Source organism: Pseudonaja textilis, chromosome 2, assembly GCF_049901715.1.
Source record: "Pseudonaja textilis isolate UNSWEBS1 chromosome 2, rPseTex1.2, whole genome shotgun sequence".
Lineage (NCBI taxonomy): Eukaryota > Metazoa > Chordata > Lepidosauria > Squamata > Elapidae > Pseudonaja > Pseudonaja textilis.
Window position 1 is genome coordinate 133921184 of NC_141991.1, and position 21235 is coordinate 133942418.

At 43.8% G+C, this 21235-nt stretch overlaps 2 protein-coding genes across 2 annotated transcripts; both read left to right on the forward strand.

Annotated features, from left to right (window-relative positions):
• Positions 1 to 5575: 5575 nt before the first annotated feature.
• Positions 5576 to 8537, forward strand: HOXC9 (homeobox C9). Its single transcript, XM_026714738.1, has 2 exons — positions 5576 to 6134; positions 8287 to 8537. The coding sequence occupies exons 1-2, from the start codon at positions 5576 to 5578 to the stop codon at positions 8535 to 8537; spliced, it is 810 nt and encodes a 269-aa protein (XP_026570523.1).
• Positions 8538 to 15995: 7458 nt separating this feature from the next.
• Positions 15996 to 20187, forward strand: HOXC8 (homeobox C8). The gene is made up of 2 exons (XM_026714735.2): positions 15996 to 16604; positions 18301 to 20187. Exons 1-2 carry the CDS (start codon positions 16169 to 16171, stop codon positions 18591 to 18593), a joined length of 729 nt encoding a protein of 242 aa, XP_026570520.1. The 5' UTR covers positions 15996 to 16168; the 3' UTR covers positions 18594 to 20187.
• The last annotated feature ends 1048 nt before the right edge of the window (positions 20188 to 21235 follow it).

The following is a 21235-nucleotide window of genomic DNA, read 5'->3' on the forward strand; positions in this document are numbered from 1 at the left end:
AAAAATAAAAATAAAAATCCATTGGGATGACAGAGAAGAATCGGGGAGCCCAGTTCTTTTCCTCCGCCGCGCTGATATCCATAAAAGCCAGTGGAGATGGGAAGTGGAAGGAAGGGAAGGCCGGCAATTCAGCCCTCACCCACCGAAAGAAGGACCATAAAGAATAGCCCACCACAAGCCAGGCCACAAGCCTCCAGCCTCCTCCTGGCCGCCTGATTTTCGTGGACGTCCGCCCATTGGATTTCCACACCGTCCCCCTTTTCCTTCAACTCGGTTGCTTTCGGCTGCGGGGAGAGGAGGCGGACTAGGGGAGAAAGGCGTCCCCAGGCGGGGAAAATACTCATCGGTTTTGGGACCGATCAGCTCCCTCTTCTTCTTTTATCAACCCCGCGATGCTTTCGGTTTACAACCGCGGGGCCTTGCAGGGGAGGAGAAAGCGGCTTCAGCGGTCCCTCGGAAGAGCGAGGGGGCGGGAGCGTGGAGGAGTGGGTTTTGTTGTTGTTTTGTTTTGGTTTTGGTTTTAATCCGAACTTGACGGTGTTGATCGAGATAATGGAGCAACCGGGGACCGAAGGAATGAGCCCCAAGGGTGGCGGCGGGTCAGAGCGGAGAGGGGCGAGTGGATCTCTGGATCCCCTGGAAGCCATGGGTGTCTTTAAGCTCCAGAGCTCGCTTGCTCCGGTTCCGCCTTCTCCTCCCACGGTTTTCCAAGCCTGAATCCAGCGGCTGCTCGGGAATTCTGGGAGCCTCCCCCACCCCGTCCGTGGGTTGAGTCGTGGTTGCTCCCACGGACCTCCCTCCCCCGAGACCTGGAGTGGGCAACTAGACCAGGTTGGGAGCTGTTAAGAGCCCTTCGCTCGACCTTCAGCGCTTTTCTTGGAAGAGAAGAGTAGGAGGACTAAGGTGCTGGCAGAGGCGGCGGCGGCGGCGTCTGAGAGGGGCTACCCGGGTTTTAGACTTTTGAGTCCGCCTCTCAAATTAGGAGAAACTTTCATTTTCCAGGAGCCCAAAGAAAGAAACGGGGAGGGCAGAATTCGGAATGCCCCGAGTTTGATATCCAGATCAGATGGATGCGGAACTGCCTATGACTCTGTGTGTGTGTGTGTGTGTGTGTGTGTGTGGGCTTAAAGGAAGGACGCAAGAAGAACTGTGCAACCGTGCGTGTGAGTGTGCACTGATGTACGAGTGTGCGCTAGGGGGATATAGGTAGCTGGCTGCTCACCAAACGTCAGTTTTTTTCTACCTAAACAAAACTGGCAGAAATCGCTTAGAAAATAATAATTCATCAGTGTCATATTTACATTGAGGATCGATAAAATCTCCAGAGGGGTTCACGCTACTCTTTTTTTTTCCTCATGCACGTCACAAATGACAATCGTTTTTTTTAAAAAAAAAAAACACGGAGCTTTTTAAAAACGACTCTTCCTTTCTCCCTTTTTCCTCGCTTTTAAAGACAATTGTGTGTATGTGTGTGTGTGTATAGTATATACACACATATTATATTTTATATATATATAAATTTATATTCACATAGAAAATATATTATTATATATAATAATATATTATATTATATAGAAAATATAGAAAACATAGAAAATAACCTGGACATGCCACGTTCTTTTAAGGGCTTTCTACTGTACCTCTTATCGAAGGGCAGGATTTTGCCTTCTGAGGTGGGTAGATCTTTGCCCTGCTACCTGGATAACTTGATGCAGAATCTGGGCAGAGTGCATAGAAATGTAGGCAATGCAGCCCATTTGACTTCTGCAACTGGAAATTCTTGTCCCCAAAGAAGAGCATTCAAAAATATGAACACTCCCCCACTCTTCCCAGCCCACTCTGGCAAGGTTAACTGAAAATTTGTCCCTTTCCAGAATGGTGCCCATTTCAAAGATGGAGGCACCTTTCCTGGTTAGGAAAGAGGAGTTTGGAGAAAGATGATAGATAGATAGATAGATAGATAGATAGATAGATAGATGATAGATAGATAGATAGATAGATAGATAGATAGATAGATAGACAGACAGACAAATAGACAGACAGATAGACAGACAGATAGATAATAGACAGATAATAGATAGATAATAGATAAGGTATATAGATGATATAGGTAATAGATAAGATGGATGGATGGATGGATGGATGGGTGGGTGGGTGGATGGATGGATGGATGGATGGATGGATGGATAGATAGATAGATAGATGGATAGATAGATAGATAGATAGATAGATAGATAGATAGATAGATAGATAGATAGATAGATAGATAGATAGGCAGGTCGATAGAATATTTTAGATACAAAGGCATGTCTTTCATTTTATTTTCTCTGTAGACAACGTCCTTCTGTCTCTTTCAATATCTTATGTTCCCTGGCATAGCATGACTTCCAGAGGGCACTTGCACCAAGATCTTTGCACCCTGAGCTCTCAAGGATCATTGCCCCAGGACAACCTGCAGCCCTGAGGGGAATTGCTGTTGTTTTTGTTGTGTTTCAGGATAAGAGGGTCCCTTGTAAATAAAAGTGGCAACTTTCACTTTTCGGCTGCTGTCTCCGCTTTCATTCCATAAATGCTTCTTTCAAGGATATTTCAATGACCTTGCTGGCTTCTCTTGTTCTCTGGTTCTCTGCCCTGGCCGTTTACCTTCTTTTCTGCTCATAATCTGTTATTCTTGACTTGGATTCATGCCTTAGTCCCTCTTTTTATGTTTAATGTTATCCTTGTGGTTTACTCTCTGTATAGGATTTACATGTATGCATATGCATACATACATAATGTGTGTGCGCGCGTGTTATATATTTTAATAAATAACATAGATATTAAAAAAGCAAAAGAAAGCCATTTCTTCCCCCCGTTCAATTTGTCAATCAGTTGGAAGACTGATTCTTTGCCAAGAAAATTGCATTTCTTCACTGCAACCAAGCAAGGATTTCATATGTTTGATCTCTTCCTTTGCATCCCTCCATCCATCCACCCACATGCTCCTATATTTCTATCCACATAAAACCTAGAGGTAAGATTATCAAAGCATCCTAGGTACTAACTCCCCCCACCCCCCCAAGATTCAGAGGGGAAAGATGAAGTCCTTAGGGAACTGGGATTGACAGACAAACTGAACTCAAGGCAGGCCAAAGGACACATTGGGGTTCGTACAGGACAATTTCTCCTCCGGGGAAAGTGCAAGGTTGAAAACTGGAAGGAGGACTGTGGACAGAAGGGGGTTGGTTAGTACAGGATTTGCAGCAAGACCAGTTCCAAATCTTGGGTGCATACACACACACACACACACACACATACACACACAGAGAGAGAGAGAGAGAGAGAGACACCCACACAAGCACCCAAGGACACACATCCAAACCTTACAGTATTTCTGTAGGGAATGAAATATAGTTTTACTACTCCCGCCAGGGCAGGCTGAGGCACACAGATTAAGAACTCCTGAGTTCATAGCCATTCAGGAATCTTCAATCCGTTCAATCAAACAACTTTTCCGGAGTCTTTTTCAAGGGAGAAGAAAGGGGGGGGGGGAGGACAATAACCAGTGAATAAGCACTGAGAGGTCTTCAGGAAATGGCTCTGCCTGCTACTTTGCCTGCCCGCCCAAATGCACCTTCAGATTTTTTTTTTCTTCCCAGCAAGCAGCCTAAAAATAAATCCACTGCCTGCTCCTGTATCAAGAGGAAAACTGAGCCCTCAGCCTTGAGTGTGTCCCTAGTGGTTACTCCATCTCCCTGGGGCACACGTTCCCCCCACCCCCCTTTGCTGTCCTTTGAATGTCCCTTTTCTCCCCCCACCCTACTCCAGCCCCATAGCATCCACTTCTCTTGAGCCTTGCAGCCCCCTTCCCTCCACTGGGTTGCAACTGTACCTCACTTCCAAGCCGTCTCTGCTGTTATTGTACTGGAAATCTTGGTTCTTCGTGGACAAAAACCGCAAAAAGGGAACACACGAGGTTGTAGTAGCTGCCGCTGCCTCTCTTGTTGTGTTCTCTTGTGGTATTCTTGAACAGAGGGTGTGGGGTGAGGACAGACACACACACACACACATCCTTTTTGCAGATTTCTTTTCCAGAGCCAGGGACCAAAGCCACCCTTCCAGACCACTAAGGGTAATAAACTATACCGATCACCTTACTCTACCAAGCCAAGGTTATATTTTTTTTTTATCACACGCACGCGCGTGCGTTCATCCACCCACCCACCCACCCACACATACGTGTTTTCAGGGAAGTTCTGCAAATCGATTTAATCCAGAGAAAGTTTCAGATATTTTTAATGCCAGCACGCACCCAGAGACACACATTCATCTAGGAAAACCGAATAAATTGTTTTAAACAAATGCACCCCTAGCTTTCAGTTGTCTTTCAGTTGCAAAAGCAAACTCCCTCACTCCTCATCATTGAAACTTACTGGAACAGTTTTATTTAGTGAACGACACATTCATGAACAATCAAATGATCCTCGTAAAAATTTTATTGAAGGACATAAAAAACATCTACGACTACTTGCCGAATAATGTAGCCTTTTGGGAAGATGAATGCCATTTTTGGGGTGTGGGGGGGAGTTCTTGCTATTTTCCAGTCTCTGGTGTTTTTTTTTTTACAGAGTCATCTTCTTCTTCCTCCCAGAAAGTGTGATGCGTGTGTGTGCGTGCACGCGCGTGCGTGCGTGTTTTTTTTGTGCGTTTGTATGTATATGTGTGCGATTGTGTGTGTGTGTGTGTGTTCACCCAGTCTCTCCCTCCATACATACGCACATATGTAGAAAAGGATGGTTTTATCTGGCAAAACAAAAACCCCAAACGAGTGTGTATATGCATATATGTGGGAATACACACACATATATACACATACACACACACACACATATACATACATACATATATATACATATATATACATACATATATATATATACATAAATATATATACACATACATATATACACATACATACATATATATATACATACATGAATGTAATTAAAATTCAGGAGCGGTGCCGGAGAGGCTGAGAGCTAAGGAGGATCACTGCGTGAGAGGACCTGCCATCACCTCCCCTTTTAAAGATCTTCCATGTAATGTATCCATTATCGAATACAAGCCATATAAGCACAGCGAGTAGACAGAGACAAATTGCGTCAAGAAATAGTTCCTTGTGCTACCTTGCTACACCAGCTACCTTACACCCCTCATTAGCAGCAGGGCTATGGAAAAGCCAGGTCGCCCAGCCAGCCAGCCAGAAAGCCAGCCAGCCAACGAGCGAATCGCCTTTCAGCTTACGACACGTAAGATCCGACCGCTGCTGCTAATAACGGCATTATTTCAAGAGTTTGATGAAAACCCAAGTCGCCTCGGCGTTATTTTTTAAAAAAAGAAAGAAAAAAAAATAGAAAGAGGGCGAAAGGGAGAAAAAAAAAGACCTGCGGATTGATCTACACTGTATTTTGGGTAAATATAATCACGTGGGACCTCGGAGCCAATGGCACGCTAGGAAAGGCTGAAAAAATAATTACCTGCCCTGATTGTTCTATGAGAAGATAAAAAGTACACATACAGTTCATACAATAATCTTATGAATGTAAAAGAGGGGGGAACAATGTCGGCTTCGGGTCCCATAAGCAACTATTATGTAGATTCTCTGATTAGCCACGAGAGCGACGACTTGCTGGCGTCCCGCTTCCCAGCTACTGGCTCTCATCCTGCAGCAGCCCGACCGTCAGGATTGGTACCGGAGTGTGCAGATTTTCCGTCCTGCAGCTTTGCCCCCAAACCGGCCGTGTTTACCACCTCGTGGGCTCCCGTGCACTCCCAGTCGTCCGTGGTTTACCACCCGTACACCCACCAGCCACACATTGGAACTGACACTCGGTATATGCGCACTTGGCTGGAGCCTATCTCCGGCGCGGTCTCGTTCCCAGGTTTTCCAGCCAGCAGCCGGCACTACGGGCTTAAACCCGACGCCTTCCACGGCCGCAGGGACTGCGGACCGGGGGATGGACGTAGTTATCCGGATTATATGTACGGATCCCCGGGAGATCTCAGGGACAGAACCCCGCAGACTATACCCTCTCCGGAATCTGAGGCCATCGCTTCCAACAAACACAAAGAAGAAAAGACCGAATTGGACCCTAGTAAGTCGAAGTCATTCTTGTTTACAACCGGGAAGGCATTACCGCCTCCTGGCACAGTGCTCAATAAAAAGAAATTACCTTTGCTGTTTAGAATTCTTGGCGTCCTTCCCTTGGATCTCCAGCTTACAAGGGCTGACAAACCTGGGGGAAAGCTGGTTTATTTGATTTGGGAAAGGAGGGCGGCGGGGGGCGAAAGGGGGGTGGGGGCGAGAAAAAAAAGGAATTTTTTTTTAATGAGCATTATTATTGTTACGGGATCTGGATGGTTCCGTCGTCCTCTCTCGCTTGCTTTTCCTTCGCATCTTGGCTAGTTTGTTTGTTCCTCAACCAGCCCTAACCTGCTTTGCCCCTTCTTCCTTGCATTTAAGTCCTTCTGACTTTTGGAGGAAGGAGTATGGCAAAAGCCATCCAGGGGTATGTGGGAGGAGAAAGAATATTGGGGTGTTGATGTGTACTGAAAAGCAGGGGGGGGGGGGATTGGTGAGAAAAGCCTCTTAGAGGGAAACAAACAAACAAACAAACAAACCCAAACTCCAGACAATAATTCCCCCAGATTTTTGCCTCCATCCAGAAAGAGGACCGAAAAGTTAGGGATGGCACTGAGAGGGGAGACAGCAAAGAAAGGAAGGTTGATCAGAAATCAAATAACTGTTGGAGTTTAGCAAACGGGGAGGGAAGTCCAAACATTTGAAAGAACAGTTAATAATACACATCATCTCCCTCCCTTTCCATTTTTTTAAAAAAAGAAAAATAATTCTACAGTGTAACTTACTAGCAAAGGGAGTTAAAAAAAGAAAAGAAAAGAAATAACCTTGAACACTGTTAAAACAACTGAAAGGGTCTCCAAGGGATTTGTGCTTTTGCTTTGCTTTGCTTTGCTTTTTTTTTAAAAAAAGTAATCATTCTTCTGCACAGTGAAATGTTCATTTCCTAGTGGACATCTGCCCTTTAAACGTGGGAGATTTTTTTTTTCCCCTCTTGTGTGCAGTCGGTGGGAGGTGAGATACAGAAAGCAAAATAGGTGGAATTAAGATGACTCTAGTGCCAAGAAATAATGCCCACTTGTTTATTGATTCACATGCCCCGCAAAAAGAGATGCGTGTGCATTTTTGTGCCCAGCTAGAGATAAACAGAGCTGATCTCTTCCCCTCCCCTTCTGCTCAATAGACAGATTCCCATGCCAGGTGTGTAGAAATCCTTTCAGGCCTGATATGCTGGTCAAATACTGGCTCATCCTGATAATTTTAATTGTATAGGCAGATATACAAATTGGTGGGGGGGGAGGAGAAAGAGAGAAAGGGAGACAGAGAAAGAGACACAGATCATGGATTAAAGGAGACTACTACCAACAGCATATTCATTACATCCAAATTTCACCCAAGAAACAATTAATCTGAAGGATGAATCAAATCCTTCCGAGAAAGTTGTAAAGAGGGTCTCCAAGGGATGGGTTTCAGTGCTCAGAAATATATATATATATTTGGCCACCACTAGGCTTCTTCTGAGGCACTATCTGAATATATATATATATATATTCTCATTCCTTTTAAAATTGCTGGCAGCTCCATCAGTGGGAAGTTATAGGGAGAGAGCTGGAGAGCCAGGGTTGTAAACAGAGTTTATGGGCCTATGAAGTGGTGGGAATTTAGACTTTTGATGATTGTGTTCTTGAGTTGTCCTTAATTGAGGCATATTATTATTTTTATTGTTATTACAACCTCTTGGCCCTAGTTTTATTTGAGAATTGCAGCTTGCGGGAGAGAATGATTGCCAAATGAAATAAAATGATAGAAAGAGGGTGCAGAACAGAACTACTTAAACTCACTACTGTTTAGTGCCTCCCTGCTTGCACAACTGATGAACACACAGTGCATGCTCAGTTCCTCTAAAAGAATAGATGTGCCCTTAGAAATCCTGAAGGTCATTTCAGGCTTGAGCAGTCAATGCTCACTTGTCTAAAGAGACTTTAGAAAGGAGACTTTAGATAAGTCCTAAAATTATAAGGACGGGATATGAATTTTGGGCAATCTCTATTTGAAGGCACTGCCATCGATAAATGCAGATCTGGGTAAGGGCTAAAATGAATAAACAGAGGTGGGTAGGTAAATAAACAATTCATAATAAATTAAATGTCCCAATCTTTATTTTGCAGATAATCCTGTTGCAAATTGGATTCATGCACGTTCCACGAGAAAGAAAAGGTGTCCTTATACAAAGTATCAAACGCTGGAACTAGAAAAAGAGTTTTTATTCAATATGTACCTAACTCGGGACCGACGTTATGAAGTGGCCAGGGTTCTTAATCTCACTGAGCGCCAAGTCAAAATCTGGTTTCAGAACAGGAGGATGAAAATGAAGAAAATGAATAAAGAGAAAACCGATAATAATAAAGAGCAGCAGTGAAAGTGGCCACATCCTTCCAGTTGTGGAGAAATCGAGGCGCTGGTTTTTCCTAAGAAAGAAATTGTTCCTGACTTTTTTCCCCCCCTTAATGTGCTGATGAGTGTTTAGAATTAGTTAAACACGGCAAACCTTTCTTGGAACAAAAATGAGAGACAGAGACAGAGGGAAAGAGAAACATAAAAAGTGCTTTTCTTTACAAAATGCAAAAACACACACACACACACACACACATCCCTAACAATTGCAACTAAAAATAAACTTTTTCTTTTCTTTTCAGAAAAAACAACAAAGTACTTGAATTTTTGAGTTAGTATTTTATAAGTTAAATTTATCCAGTGGTTTTTGTTTTTAATTATTATTTTATGATGTTGTGGTTGCATATTTTGTACAATGGAAAGAATAAAAGTGGGTGGGGGGTGAAAAGAAAGAGAAAGGGGGGAAATGGTGGGGGGGAGTGATTTCTGTCCTCGTGTCGAACTGGTGTACTTATTTGTGTCTTCTCTGATTGTCACAGAACCGTTCTGTAACACTGTTATGTTTTGCTATAGTAGAACAGCTTTCTGTAAATATATACCTAACATCACCCAAAAAAAGGAGGAAAAAAAATCCGTCGGTAATGAAGGTGTCTTTTTTTTAATAAAAAAAAATGTAAACTCCTATGGAGGAATAATACCCTTTCCCCGAATAAGTTGTAAAGGAAGGAAAGAGCAGAGAGACAGTTGTTGTTTTGGGATTCTTACGGATACAAATTCTGGAAAAAGATGTCCATCCATTTAATGACCGCTGGTTTCCTTCCGGAAAATAGGAGACCAGAATATCTTCTCTCGGGAATCATTTTTTTCTCCCCACTTCTTTTCTTTCTCGGTCTCTTAGCTCCTCAATCTTTCTCCTTGTCTCTCAATATACCAATATCTGCTTAATGTCATGCTCCTTAAAAAGAGAGGGACCGAGAGAAAGAGAGAGAGAGAGAGAGAGAGAGAGAAGATTCGGGTAAAAGGCGGCAGGGTGCTCTGCATTTTAATTTGGGGTAATTAATTGTACTAATTTATGACCCTGGGCAATCAAAGAATGTGTACGAGATTAAATACGGGCTCCGGTCCGGTTTTGCTCGTGGATCTTTACGTTTGTGATCGCTCGGAGACTATTGGAACGCTTTGGGATTATTAGTGAAGTGCCAAAAATTTGTTAGTGTGCCTCGCTTGGGGGCCCAAGCAATTACGAGTTAGGTTCGTAATGTACCACCACCACAGGGGAGGGGGGGGGGTAAAAGAGGAGGGGGGTGTTCCTTAATGGTAGTGGTTAGGACTGAATAGCGAGAGAGCACCATCTAAATAATAATAAAAAGCTTAACATGTTATAAAGCCTAAGGGAGTGGAATTCGGATCGGAAGGTTCCCCGCCTCCCCCCCCACCTCACCCCCGTCGCCCCCTTGGCCCCTTTTAAAACCGCTTTCTCGGCCAGGGAGAAAGGGAATCTGGGAGTGTTAAAACTCCGAGGGTCTCTGTTTAGGAACGAGTTAAATGACACGGGGCCCGGCGGGAAAGGTGGCAGCGCGAGGAGGGGGCTCTGGGATGGTGGAAGGCCGGGGGTTTCTAATGTTACAATAGCTCATTTAAAAATCTTTCCTACAAAGGCAGATCTTCCTGTTGCCAGGACAGTTGAAATGAAAGTCAAAGGATTTCTTTTTTTAAAAAAAAACAAGGGGGGGGGCGGAGACGCCTGTGAGGTGCTTCATCGCAACTTGTTTATAAAAAGCGTTGCTTTTCTCGAAAGGAGGAAGCCAAATAACTTCTAATTTTTCTAATGGTAAACAGATCGCGGCTTGCTAGATCCAAGCCCCCATAGAAACGGACAACAAATAAATATGGTTGGGTTTTGCTTTGTTTTGTTTCGAATCTGGAACCCTTTGCCCCGCTGATGTCCTCAGACTCATTACTTTGGTGCTTTTGTCTGCCTTTCCGTTTATGAAAATAAGTTTGCAGGCTTGTGTGTATTTATCTAGGTTGCATAAGACCGGGGAGGTGGGACTTGGGAGCAGGAAAAAAAACGCTTCTCCGTTCTAAGGAAAATGTAACAGCTAACCTTTAGCTTTGTGCGGTGTTTTTCAAGAGGGTCCGAGCACCCAGCAATGGGGAAGGGCAGGAAAGATTGAAAAGTTCCGTCTAAAGGGCAATAAATATATATGTATAAAGCCCTCCCCTCGTTTTCCTTTTGTCTGCTATAATAGGAATGCTGGCGGAGGCAATTTAGTAGCTGCAGCCCTGTATTCAATGTGAATTTGCAAAGATAAAACAAAATAAAACACATCCATCTTTAAAATCCTTCCTTTCCTCCCTCCCTCACGTCTTCTTTTCCTTTCCTTTCTTTTCCTTTCCTCTCCTTTCCATTCCTTCCTCTCCTTCCCCTCTCCTCTCCTTTCCTTTCCTCCTTTCCTCTCCTCTCCTTTCCATTCCTCTCCTCTCCTCTCTGATAGACTAGAGCCCAGCCTGTGTCTTCTTTTATTAACTTTGAGCCTTCTCCATGCTTGGAGCTCCTTCCAGTTCCACCAGACCTCATTTTCGAGATGACTAAAGATGCAGCCTCTTTCACCTTTCTCTCTCCCCCAGCCCCTCCTCCCCGCTACCCAATAGTCTTCAGCAGAGCTGAGCTCCCATTGGAGGTAATGGAGAAGAAAAGAATGTAAGTTATGCTCCCTTTGTTTCCATAAGACTGTTGTTCTCTTTCTCCTCCTCCCTCCCTCCCTCCCTCCCTCCTCCTCCCCCCCCCACCCTCTTTCTTTCCCCGTTTCTTTCTAGCTTGCTTTGTTTTATGGAGGACTATAGTGTCAGGTTCTGCACAGGTCTTCCACATAAAACTCAGGGCATCTCCTTTCATAGATATAATTTAATGGCAGGCATGTATGTATGGATCTCTCTTTCTTTCTCTCTCTCTCTGTGTGTACGTTTTCCCAGAAGTAACTGGGAATAACTTACTCAAATATTCACATCAGGACTGTATCTTCAAGCATCTTCACCCAACAGTATTGGCCTGCTTCTCCCTCAGCCAGATTCGTTTTGTTTTCTTTTGTTTCTAAATTAAAAATCCCAACAATAACCCTCGGTTTCTTGGTGATGTTGCTTGTGAGGGGTGCTATATGGGGGTGGGGGTAGCGCATTGGAGAGGGAAGGAGGAGAAAAGGGAGGGAGGGAGGGAGGGAGGAAGGAAGGAAGGAAGAGGAAGGAAGGAGTGGGCCTCTCATCTTGCCCTTAAAAACAAAAACAAAACCCCAAACAGAACCCTTTTGTAGTCAGTACAAAAAAAGATAGCAGCTTTGAAAGAAGCCCAGAGGTACATTTCCGCAGCCCCAAAATGCCAGCTTTTACAACTTTGATTGTCTCCGTGCTGAATAGAATTGAACAAAAACAGGACCACGGAACCGGCTAGACGTCTGGCCTTAATCGTTTTATGGTTTTAATAAGGTGGGGTGCTCTTCCCTTTGAAACCGGATTATTGGAATGTTTTGTCTACCGGCAACGAACAACAGACGCGCATTTCGCCCCGCTTCCCTCTAACCCCCCCCTTCTGTCCCCCCCTCCCTCTCCTAAGCGCTTGGCACAGGAGGAAGCCCTGGTGTTGTTGTTGTTGTTGTTTTAAAGGTTGTGAACCTTTTCAAGGTTGTGAGGTTGACAGGAGAGGTGAGAGGCAAGTGGCTGCGTTTCGCCCGGGCAGTGGTGTAAGGGTGTGATTGTGCGTCCGCGCGCCAGCGAGTGCGTGAGGGTTATTGTTCTGAGAACCGGGGTTTTAGCTGGGGCAGGGCGGAAGAGGGGGGGGGGGGAGGAAGGAAGGAGGGGGGGGGGGCAGAAGAAACCTGAGCGAAAGGGGCGCCTCCAATCATTAAAACCTAATTTTTGTCCAAGCCTTCGGAATCTCTTGTGGATTGAGTAACGCCAGATGTTCTCGTTCTTTTCCACCCAAAATTTTTTTGTTTGCTTGTTTGTTTTTGTTTAGGAAAAGAAATGCTTTTTGTTTCCTTTGGGACCCTAATAGTATGCATGGAGTAGGGAATGCAGGGTGGGGGGGAAGAGGCGGGGGAGGAAGGGATGGGTGGAGTAAAAAAAAAGGAAAAAAAGAAGGTGGTGCTGGGAGATCTCTCTCTCTCTCTCTCTCTCTCTCTCTCTCTCTCTCTCTTTTTTTCACCGTCCGAAAGGGGCTCTCTTCTTCCCACCCCGTTCCGCAGGGTGCGTGCCTTGGGGAAAAACGGACGCGAGATGGCGCTGTTGCTCAATCTTAGAGGCCCCCGAGTCGTTTTATTGACCAAAAAAAAAAGGAAGAAAAAAAAAGTGGCTCCTTACCTCCGGGCCTGTTAGGGCGATTTCAGGAAAAAAGAAAAAAAAAAGCCCAAGCTCCAGAACCGGGGCTGAAGCGGCCGCCTGTCAAGCGATGACTTGCAAAAACAACGTCAAAGTTAGGTTGGAGCACATAAGCCCCGGGTTGGATGGCGGACCGCGGAGTGGTGTAGGTGGGAAAAAGGAGGGTTCGCGTGGCAGCAGGGGACCCCACCCCCCCACTCCCAGAGCCCTACCCTGAAGGCCTTCATGGGAAAAAAAACAAAACAAAATCCCTCTTCTGTAATTCCTTACACGCCTTTTGCACAAAAGATACTTCGTGTCTTTACCTTTATTTATACGCAGAGAAAAAGGAGGCGAGCGTGTTATAGCCGGAACCGAAGCATCGCAGAATCCAGTTACTTAGAATAGAGAGCATATGGCGTAGTTTATATGCTACATTACATCAGCATTTATGCACATTTGAACCACCCAGCAGAAATAAACGTGGCGTCCTCGATGAGCGTTAAAAACAAAACAAAATAAAAAAATAAATAAAAACAAAACGATGCTGCCTTTACAATAAAGTAATGCATATAGTGATGAATTTTATTAGAAGTTTTCCCTACTTTTCTGCCTTTTTGATGCGTTCTCTCTCCTGTAGCTCTGCTTCCTAGCATGGCAAAAAGGTTGTGCTGTACCGCCTTTCTCCTTTTCTTTGTGTATGAAGATAAATCCTTTTTAAAAAAAACAAATAAAAATCTGTATGACTGAGTGACATGTATATAATGACCAACGTTCTATCATCACAGAACTTTCTAATAATAGTACATAAGAACATATATTATACACAGAGGCACACAAATACATACCTATATACCAGAAAACTCAATATAATTATTACTCGATTATTACTCATAATTATTATTACTTATATTATTACTCAGTAATAAGACAATGGTGCCAAAAATTTAAAATTCAAAAATGTATTGCTTTGCACTTCTGGTAAATGATCCTGTTGATGACTCTGAGGTTTAACCTGCCAGTTAAGACAAGTTGAAAGCCTCAAAATTGTTATGCTATTTCAGAGCTGCTGAATTTGCCTTCAGGATTCTCTGATTTAAGACCTGGTAGGTTTTTCTTGCCTCCAGTGTAGAAATAAATGTAGAGGTCTTTCATCACTACAATCGTATTGAATATAATGAGCTGATTAAATAAAAACAGGAAGAAGAAAAATAAAACTAAGATTTGGTGTTTTGTGGGAGAGAAGAGTTAGGGGATCCACTTCACCCCAATTTCTTGCACCATCTGTTGTATTTGAAGAATGGTTGGCTCTTGGTTAAATTGTGTGTGTGTTTGTGTGTTGAGAAAAAAATATAAGCAAGGGGCACCTTGTGTGATAGTTGTTCCGCTGATTTCAAAGCATTTAGGAACCAGTGCTGTTTTGTTCACCAAAATAAAAGAAAATGTGAGGGGTGAATATTCTTAGAGATGTATACAGTAATTTCTCTTTCAAATCCAACTCAATCTTTATTGCAGTCATAGGCCAATCTAGCTTTGCTTTTCTGCACACTGCCTTAGCACTTTCGATTTCCTCTTCCCTCCCTTCAGAAATTTACTTACTTGCCATTTTCTGGGGGAAGAGAAGGAAAAAAGAGAAACACTATAAAGATTTTGAGGGTGGAGGGTAGAAGAAAAAATTGGTCTGGTGGGTTTATGAAAGGTCCCAGAGGACAGTTAATTTATTCCAGTGGCTTTGATATTTTTTTAATCCTTTTTTTTTTTGCTTTTAAAAAGCACAGGAAATATTAATCTGCAAACTTTAGAAAGAGAGAAGGTTGCTGATTTTTATGCTTCTGTTTAATGGCCTGAACTCTTTAATGCAGCCATTAAAAAAAAACCCTGAACACTTTCACCCAATGGTCTTCAGCCAATGGTCACTGTGGTGTGGAAAAAGTATGGAGGGGTGGTGGAAATGTGGTGTGGGAGAGGGTTGCAAGAGTACACTTTGGAAACATACCACATGCATAAGACATGTGAACCATTCCCCAACATTGGATAATAGATGGGATAAGTCGTGGCCTCTGTTACCCAAGTTCCTTCCTTGTCCCAGAAGTACCCTTTCACAAATGTATGTATGTATGTATGTATGTATGTATGTATGTATGTATGTATGCATGTTTATACACACACACACACACACACACACATATATATATCTCCTTTCCCCCTTATACATCTCTTTCCCTTACTCAGACCTGGCCTTCCTCATGGACCCCAAATTCCAAGTCTTCCCCCCTAATAAATGTGTATAAACTAACTATATCCTCGCCATCTTTGTTTTGGGGACCAGAACTTGCATGTGACAAAAGGGGGGGGGGAACCCCAACAACACCTCCATCCACTTGGTGGTGGTTATTCCTCTGAAATGGGAATTGTGGCCCCTCTCTTGAATTCTGACTTAGGCCCTCCTTATGTAGGGACAATTCCATCTTTTGAAAGTGGGGGGTGGGGGCAGGAAGAGGGTTGCTTTAACTCAGTCCTATGGCCTGCTGAGGTTGTCCTGGGAATTCTCTTCTGCTAACCACTCTCCCCAGTAAAAACCATCCGGATTGGAGTTTTCTACCTATTACCTGTTGAAGTAACCTAAATTGACCTCGCCGCGCATGTATTTGCTCAGATCAGTGAAGAGGCTCGTAGCATAGGGAGGGTGGGTGGGGGGGAGCGAGGAGAGCCAGCCAGCGAGCGAGCGAGCACCTAAAGGGTATTACTGCGCACCTTTCATAACCCTGTTCCATTCAACTCGATATGAGGGTGCCTGATTCCCCCCTCTTTCCTTCCTCCGAAGGGCTGCTCCCTTCACCTCCCCGTCACCTCGCCGCGAACCCCGCGATTTCCCCTTGTCAGTTTCTTCCTAGCCTGCCTCGGAGGGTTGGATTGATGAACCCAGATCGCGTGTGAGAGAGCTTCACCACCGGGAGTTTGAGGAATTTGCCTGTGGTGTTAAGGGGAAGGGAACAAGTAAGAGAAACTGCGAGAGAGCTCTACCTATCGACGGATATAAGAGAAGTCAAGAGCGTTAGCCATAAGCAGCCATACCCACTCAGGCACTATGAAACGTCTTTGAGAGAGAGAGAGAGAGAGAGAGAAAGAGAGAGAGAGTGAGCGCGCATTAAAAAAACAAAAACATCAGCAGCCACTAACCAGGACTTTGCGGAGTCCAGGGAGAGGGGAGGACGAGAGTCCTTAGCACTGGTCTCATAGAATTACTTTTTTTTTTTTTAAAGAAAGGTTGACTTCCTTCTTTCCTTTCATGCGAGAGCTACCATGAGCTCCTACTTTGTAAATCCTCTTTTCTCCAAGTACAAAGGCGGCGAGTCCCTGGAACCAACTTACTACGACTGCAGATTTCCACAAAGTGTGAGCAGAAGCCATGCGCTCGTCTACGGTCCGGGCACCACGGCTCCCAGCTTTCAACACCCTTCACACCACGTCCAGGAGTTCTTCCACCACGGAACCTCCAGTATCTCTAACTCTGGATACCAGCAAAATCCCTGCGCCCTGGCGTGCCACGGAGAGGCGTCTAAATTCTATGGATACGAAGCCCTACCAAGACAGTCGCTTTATGGTGCTCAGCAAGAGACGGCCGTGGTTCAATATCCTGACTGTAAATCCTCCTCCAACAGTAACTCTAGCGAGGGACAAGGGCATTTAAATCAAAATTCTTCTCCCAGTCTCATGTTCCCATGGATGAGACCGCACGGTTAGGATCTATTTTTTCCCCCCTCTCCTTCCTTCTTAACGTGGTTTTTTTTGTTTTGTTTTGTTTTCCTTCCCCATTTAAGCAGGGAAAGAAAGGAAGAAAGGAAGGAAGGAGGGAGGGAGGGAGGAGGGGAGTGTAATCTGTATTTTGAAGCGACAGGGAAAGGCAGATAGAGAAACACAGAGGGGTCGGTTATAATCCTGTTGTTTTTTTTCTTCCCGTTTGGGCAATGGCGGGGACGGCGTGGTTGGGGGGAGGATGGCTGTTGTTTTCTCGTTTAAAAAGTAGAAGGGCTGCAGTTGTCTTTGAAAAGTCAGGAAGGTGATTTCTGGGTTTAAATCACAATAAAGTAAAACTTTCTTTTTATGGCTTGCCGGGAGGAGAGCAGTAAGAAACAGCTCCCACGAGGTTATTAGCATGTTCATAATACGCTTTTTCTAAAATGTCATATTGCTTTGCTTAACCGCTTGGCGCCTTGGGCTAAAAGGTGAGCTTTACAAAAGAGAGAGAGAGAGAGATACTGCTTGAGAAGAGGTGCTATTTTGAGTGGGGGTTGCAATTAAAAGTTAAAACCTTTGAAGGGCAACGTGGTTCAATTTATAATTTCATTTATGGGGGATTTTTTTTTAAAAAAGATTCATCTCTGCTAATTATAATTCCTCTACATATTGTTAGGTGTAAAAACTACACCCAGATGCTCCAGAGAATATTGGAATGGAGCAAGTCTCACCTTTTCTGGAGTATTATTCAGAAGGCCCTTTAATTTAAAACACGTGGAGTCTTGATTGTTTTAAAGAGGGAAATCAAAGGACAGTTTCAGTCAAAACGTTCCTGCTTTTTAAAACCCACTTGTTTTGTTACGGTTACTAGAATGGGGCCCAGAAAGGCTTAGGATCAAACCTATAGGGTGGAATACCAAAGTTATTGTTGTGATTGAGGGTTTTGACTTCGAAGCAAATCTCTAGTGGGGCACTTAGAAGAACGAGTAAATACATCCTAGCATGTGTGGCATTTGATACCATAGATTATGGAGAGCCAATACGGATAGAGCCGAGTATTTGGACTGTAATCTATAGTCGTTGGATTGCATTTTCAACGCCTCGGTTGCCACAGCCATGCATATGGATGTATCAGCAAGACACTCCCACAGACAAGCAAGAAGCAGGAAAACAAAACAAAAAAAGGAAGCGGGAGCGAAACGCCTATCCTGAGGGTTTCCACCAGCCAAGATGGAGAAAGGAAGAGGCTGCATTGTGTGCTAGAAAGTCAGAAAACTCCTGGTTTGCCACGCTGAGGATGGAGGGGAGTAGAAGAAACAAGCTTGCCCACGTCGGAGTCTGGCTAGGAAGTTGGCTTTAATTTGAAGCCAGGGTTGGCTGTGTGCAGGTAGGAAGGGGAGCAAGGGCAGTAGGAGTTTGCAGAGAAGAGAAGGGGTGAGGGAAGGAAGGAAGGAAGGAAGGAAGGAAGGAAGGAAGGAAGGAAGGAAGGAAGGAAGGAAGGAAGGGAGGAAGGGAGGGAGGGAAGGAGGGAAGGAGGGAGGAAGGAAGGAGCTTCTTGCAGGAGAGAAAAAAAACAAAGGAAAATTAAAAAGGAACAGAAGGAAGAGGCTAACACATTATATTTGTTTTATTATTATTATTATTATTATTATTATTATTATTATTATTATTATTATTATTGGTGTGGTGTCACACAGCTCCCGGGAGGCGCAGTGGCAGGCAGACTTACAGCCGATATCAAACCTTGGAGCTAGAGAAGGAATTCCTCTTCAACCCCTATTTGACACGGAAGCGGCGCATTGAGGTCTCTCACGCGCTGGGACTGACAGAGAGACAAGTGAAGATCTGGTTCCAGAACCGGAGGATGAAGTGGAAGAAAGAAAATAACAAAGATAAGCTACCGGGAGCCAGGGATGAGGAGAAGACAGAGGAGGAAACCAACGAGGAAGAGGAAAAAGAAGAGGAGGAAAAAGAAGAAAGCAAGGACTGACGGGGACTCCTTGAAGTCCTCATTTTATGGCGGATGATAAATCGAGATGGTTTACGACGGTCATTTGCTTTTATAGAGTATAGAACGGAGAGACTCACACACAACAGTAACTACCTGTCAAAGAGTTGCAGCCCCCTTTCTTTTATTGTCATAGTACTTCCCCTGCTCTCTCTCTCCCCTCCCCAATAGCAGCGGATATTTCTACATTTTATTATTCACTCTCATTTTTGGTTTCTCCCAATAAAGTAAAGATAGAACTGGATTGACCGCAACCCCATTGAAACCCAGAGTTAGCTCTGAGGACCGTTCACCTTGCCCCCCCCCCCCACCATCCCCACCTCAGTGGCACCAGCGTCTTCCCAATCTTTGCAATTTTCCCTGTTCTAAGAACAAAAATGCGGGCATCCTCTACGCCTCTTTGGAAGAACGTCTCTTGCAGCTCTGATGCTCGAAGTGGGGCTGTGGGTGGGGTGGAGGGGCAGAGAGCAGGATAATCACTTAGGTTTATCTTAATTTTTATAAGGGAAGCAACAACAGCAGCGAGCAGGTAACCTACTCATCTCCTCCTCCAAGCTAAGGTACCTTTATGATTTCGCTTTTAGCTGTCAGCCGCCACCACCTAAAGGACAATGGTTATTCTTATTCTGATGTCGACTAGTTGCCCTTTAAGGAAAGGTGGAGGCTTGGCAGATTCCTGAAGACAAACATTTCACGCTTACTGAGTTTCTATGAACTTAAAGAGAGAACTTACCTACCAGCCCTCCGATTTGCAGGACACGGGTCTACCCCTAAACACCCTGATGATGGGGGTGGGGAGTTCTGCTCTGATCCAGGAATACATATGCTTAGGAGACCCATAAAAGAGAGCGGCTTAGACTAAGGTTTCTGGGGCGATGGGGTTATTTGCTAGATCACTTGTGTGAGCATTCTTCATGTACTACCTAATGGGAAACCTGCAATAATTGTCTATTAGCAACAAGATACGGGGGCTTATACGTAGCAAAATAACGTAATAAAGAACTGCAAAAACCACAGCATCGTAATCAGTTTGAGAAAAGTTGTGTATTGCCCTAATGCAAGCTACTAAGTAGCAGAAAATAATAATATTAATAATAATAATTAATAAGATCAGAAACATTGTAATGTATCTTATCACTACCTATAGAAGGAATCATGCTTTGAAAGTATTTGTAATGCGGTTTGGTTTTGTTGTCGTATGTTGCTGCTTACATTTTGGTTTGTTCTTTTTGTTTTTTGTTTTTGTTTTTTTTGTTTTGTTTTTTGGAAAAACAATTCCCAACAACTGAAACTGCCTAGTTAAGGACGCACAGTATTGTATTCTTTTATTGTGCTTATAATGTAGTTAGGACTTAATTGCACTGAATGTATAGTTATCTATTTGTCTTGACTTATCTGTTAATGCAAGATGCTCGACGTACGCCCACACAAAAATGTCATCTGTTTTATGTCAACCATAGTCTTCTACGTGTTCAAAACTCTGAATGTAGCAATTTCGGCTAGAAATGCAATTCTGGCTGACCGTGGATTTGTATTGTATACGTGAGATATTACTTAAATAAACAATAAAATTTAAGGGAGAAGAAATAGATTGAGCTTTTTAATAGCCGGGCAATTCTTTAGATCCACCCACCTCTATATACTCACCTGCTAAAACTTACTGGTGGGCAAGTGGTACCTTCAAATTTTCAAATGGCCTAAAACCAGGATCCAGCTTTTGGGCTGAAAGAAAACTGGTATGAGGTTCCAATATCTGCATCCCGGATTAAGATGAAGCTATGAAATGTGGGAACAGACACTCTATCTGCTATATGGACCACAACTGAGTCAGCCCAAAGGAGTTTTGGGGAGCCTATGTGTGTAACCCTTAATATTCTGACCACTGTTACATTGATGGCATTAAGTATCACGGGAGAAGTTTTCTTAGATTGCATTCTGCTAGAGAAGTTACAATGGGATTTATCTTCCAGGGGAAAAAAAAATTGAATTAAGATTGCACTCCAGGTTAACACAAACAAATCCTGAATCTACACTTGGATCCAGGGGTTGCCTCCTCCTCCTCCTCCTCCTCCTCCTCCTCCACTTTCAAAGGACTGAGAGACAACGCCCCCTACCCAAACCTAAACTTAGCTCTGGGCCTGCCCCCAGAGCCCCTCACTCCCAATTACTTTATTTTTTTAACAATAAACACTCCATTTCTTTGTTATATAAATGTATGGTCTTCCTTAGGATCTTCTTACCCATTCCTTTCAAATCGATTCTTTCAGTAAAGGTTTTTCCTTGGAAATCTCATTATTGCGCATGGTCCTTGCATAGTGTTCTGCTTTGGGTAATCTTATTTTTATTTGCATTCTTACTCTTAAGCAAAGATGAAAGAAAGTAAGGCAGAAGGAACCAGCCTTTCTGCTCCCTTTATCAAGAAAATAAGACAAGTAGAATAAGATTTTAGCAGAAGAGCTACAAAGTAGTCTGTGGTGTAATGTATTTATTTATGAGGCAGTTGCATGTAATATACATGTGCACGTATACACAGACACACACACACACTTTACACACTGTACTAAGCATATATGAGTTATCTCTGTGTGTGAACTGTTTCTCCATGACATTCCTGCATATGTATA

Excerpts from the sequence above, each read along its gene's own strand:
- HOXC9 (XM_026714738.1), top strand. The coding sequence starts at position 5,576 with ATGAATGTAAAAGAGGGGGGAACAATGTCGGCTTCGGGTCCCATAAGC. Across the intron at positions 6,135-8,286 it reads AAAGACCGAATTGGACCCTA|ATAATCCTGTTGCAAATTGG; the intron begins GTAAGTCGAAGT and ends TTTATTTTGCAG.
- HOXC8 (XM_026714735.2), top strand. The coding sequence starts at position 16,169 with ATGAGCTCCTACTTTGTAAATCCTCTTTTCTCCAAGTACAAAGGCGGC. Across the intron at positions 16,605-18,300 it reads CCCATGGATGAGACCGCACG|CTCCCGGGAGGCGCAGTGGC; the intron begins GTTAGGATCTAT and ends GGTGTCACACAG.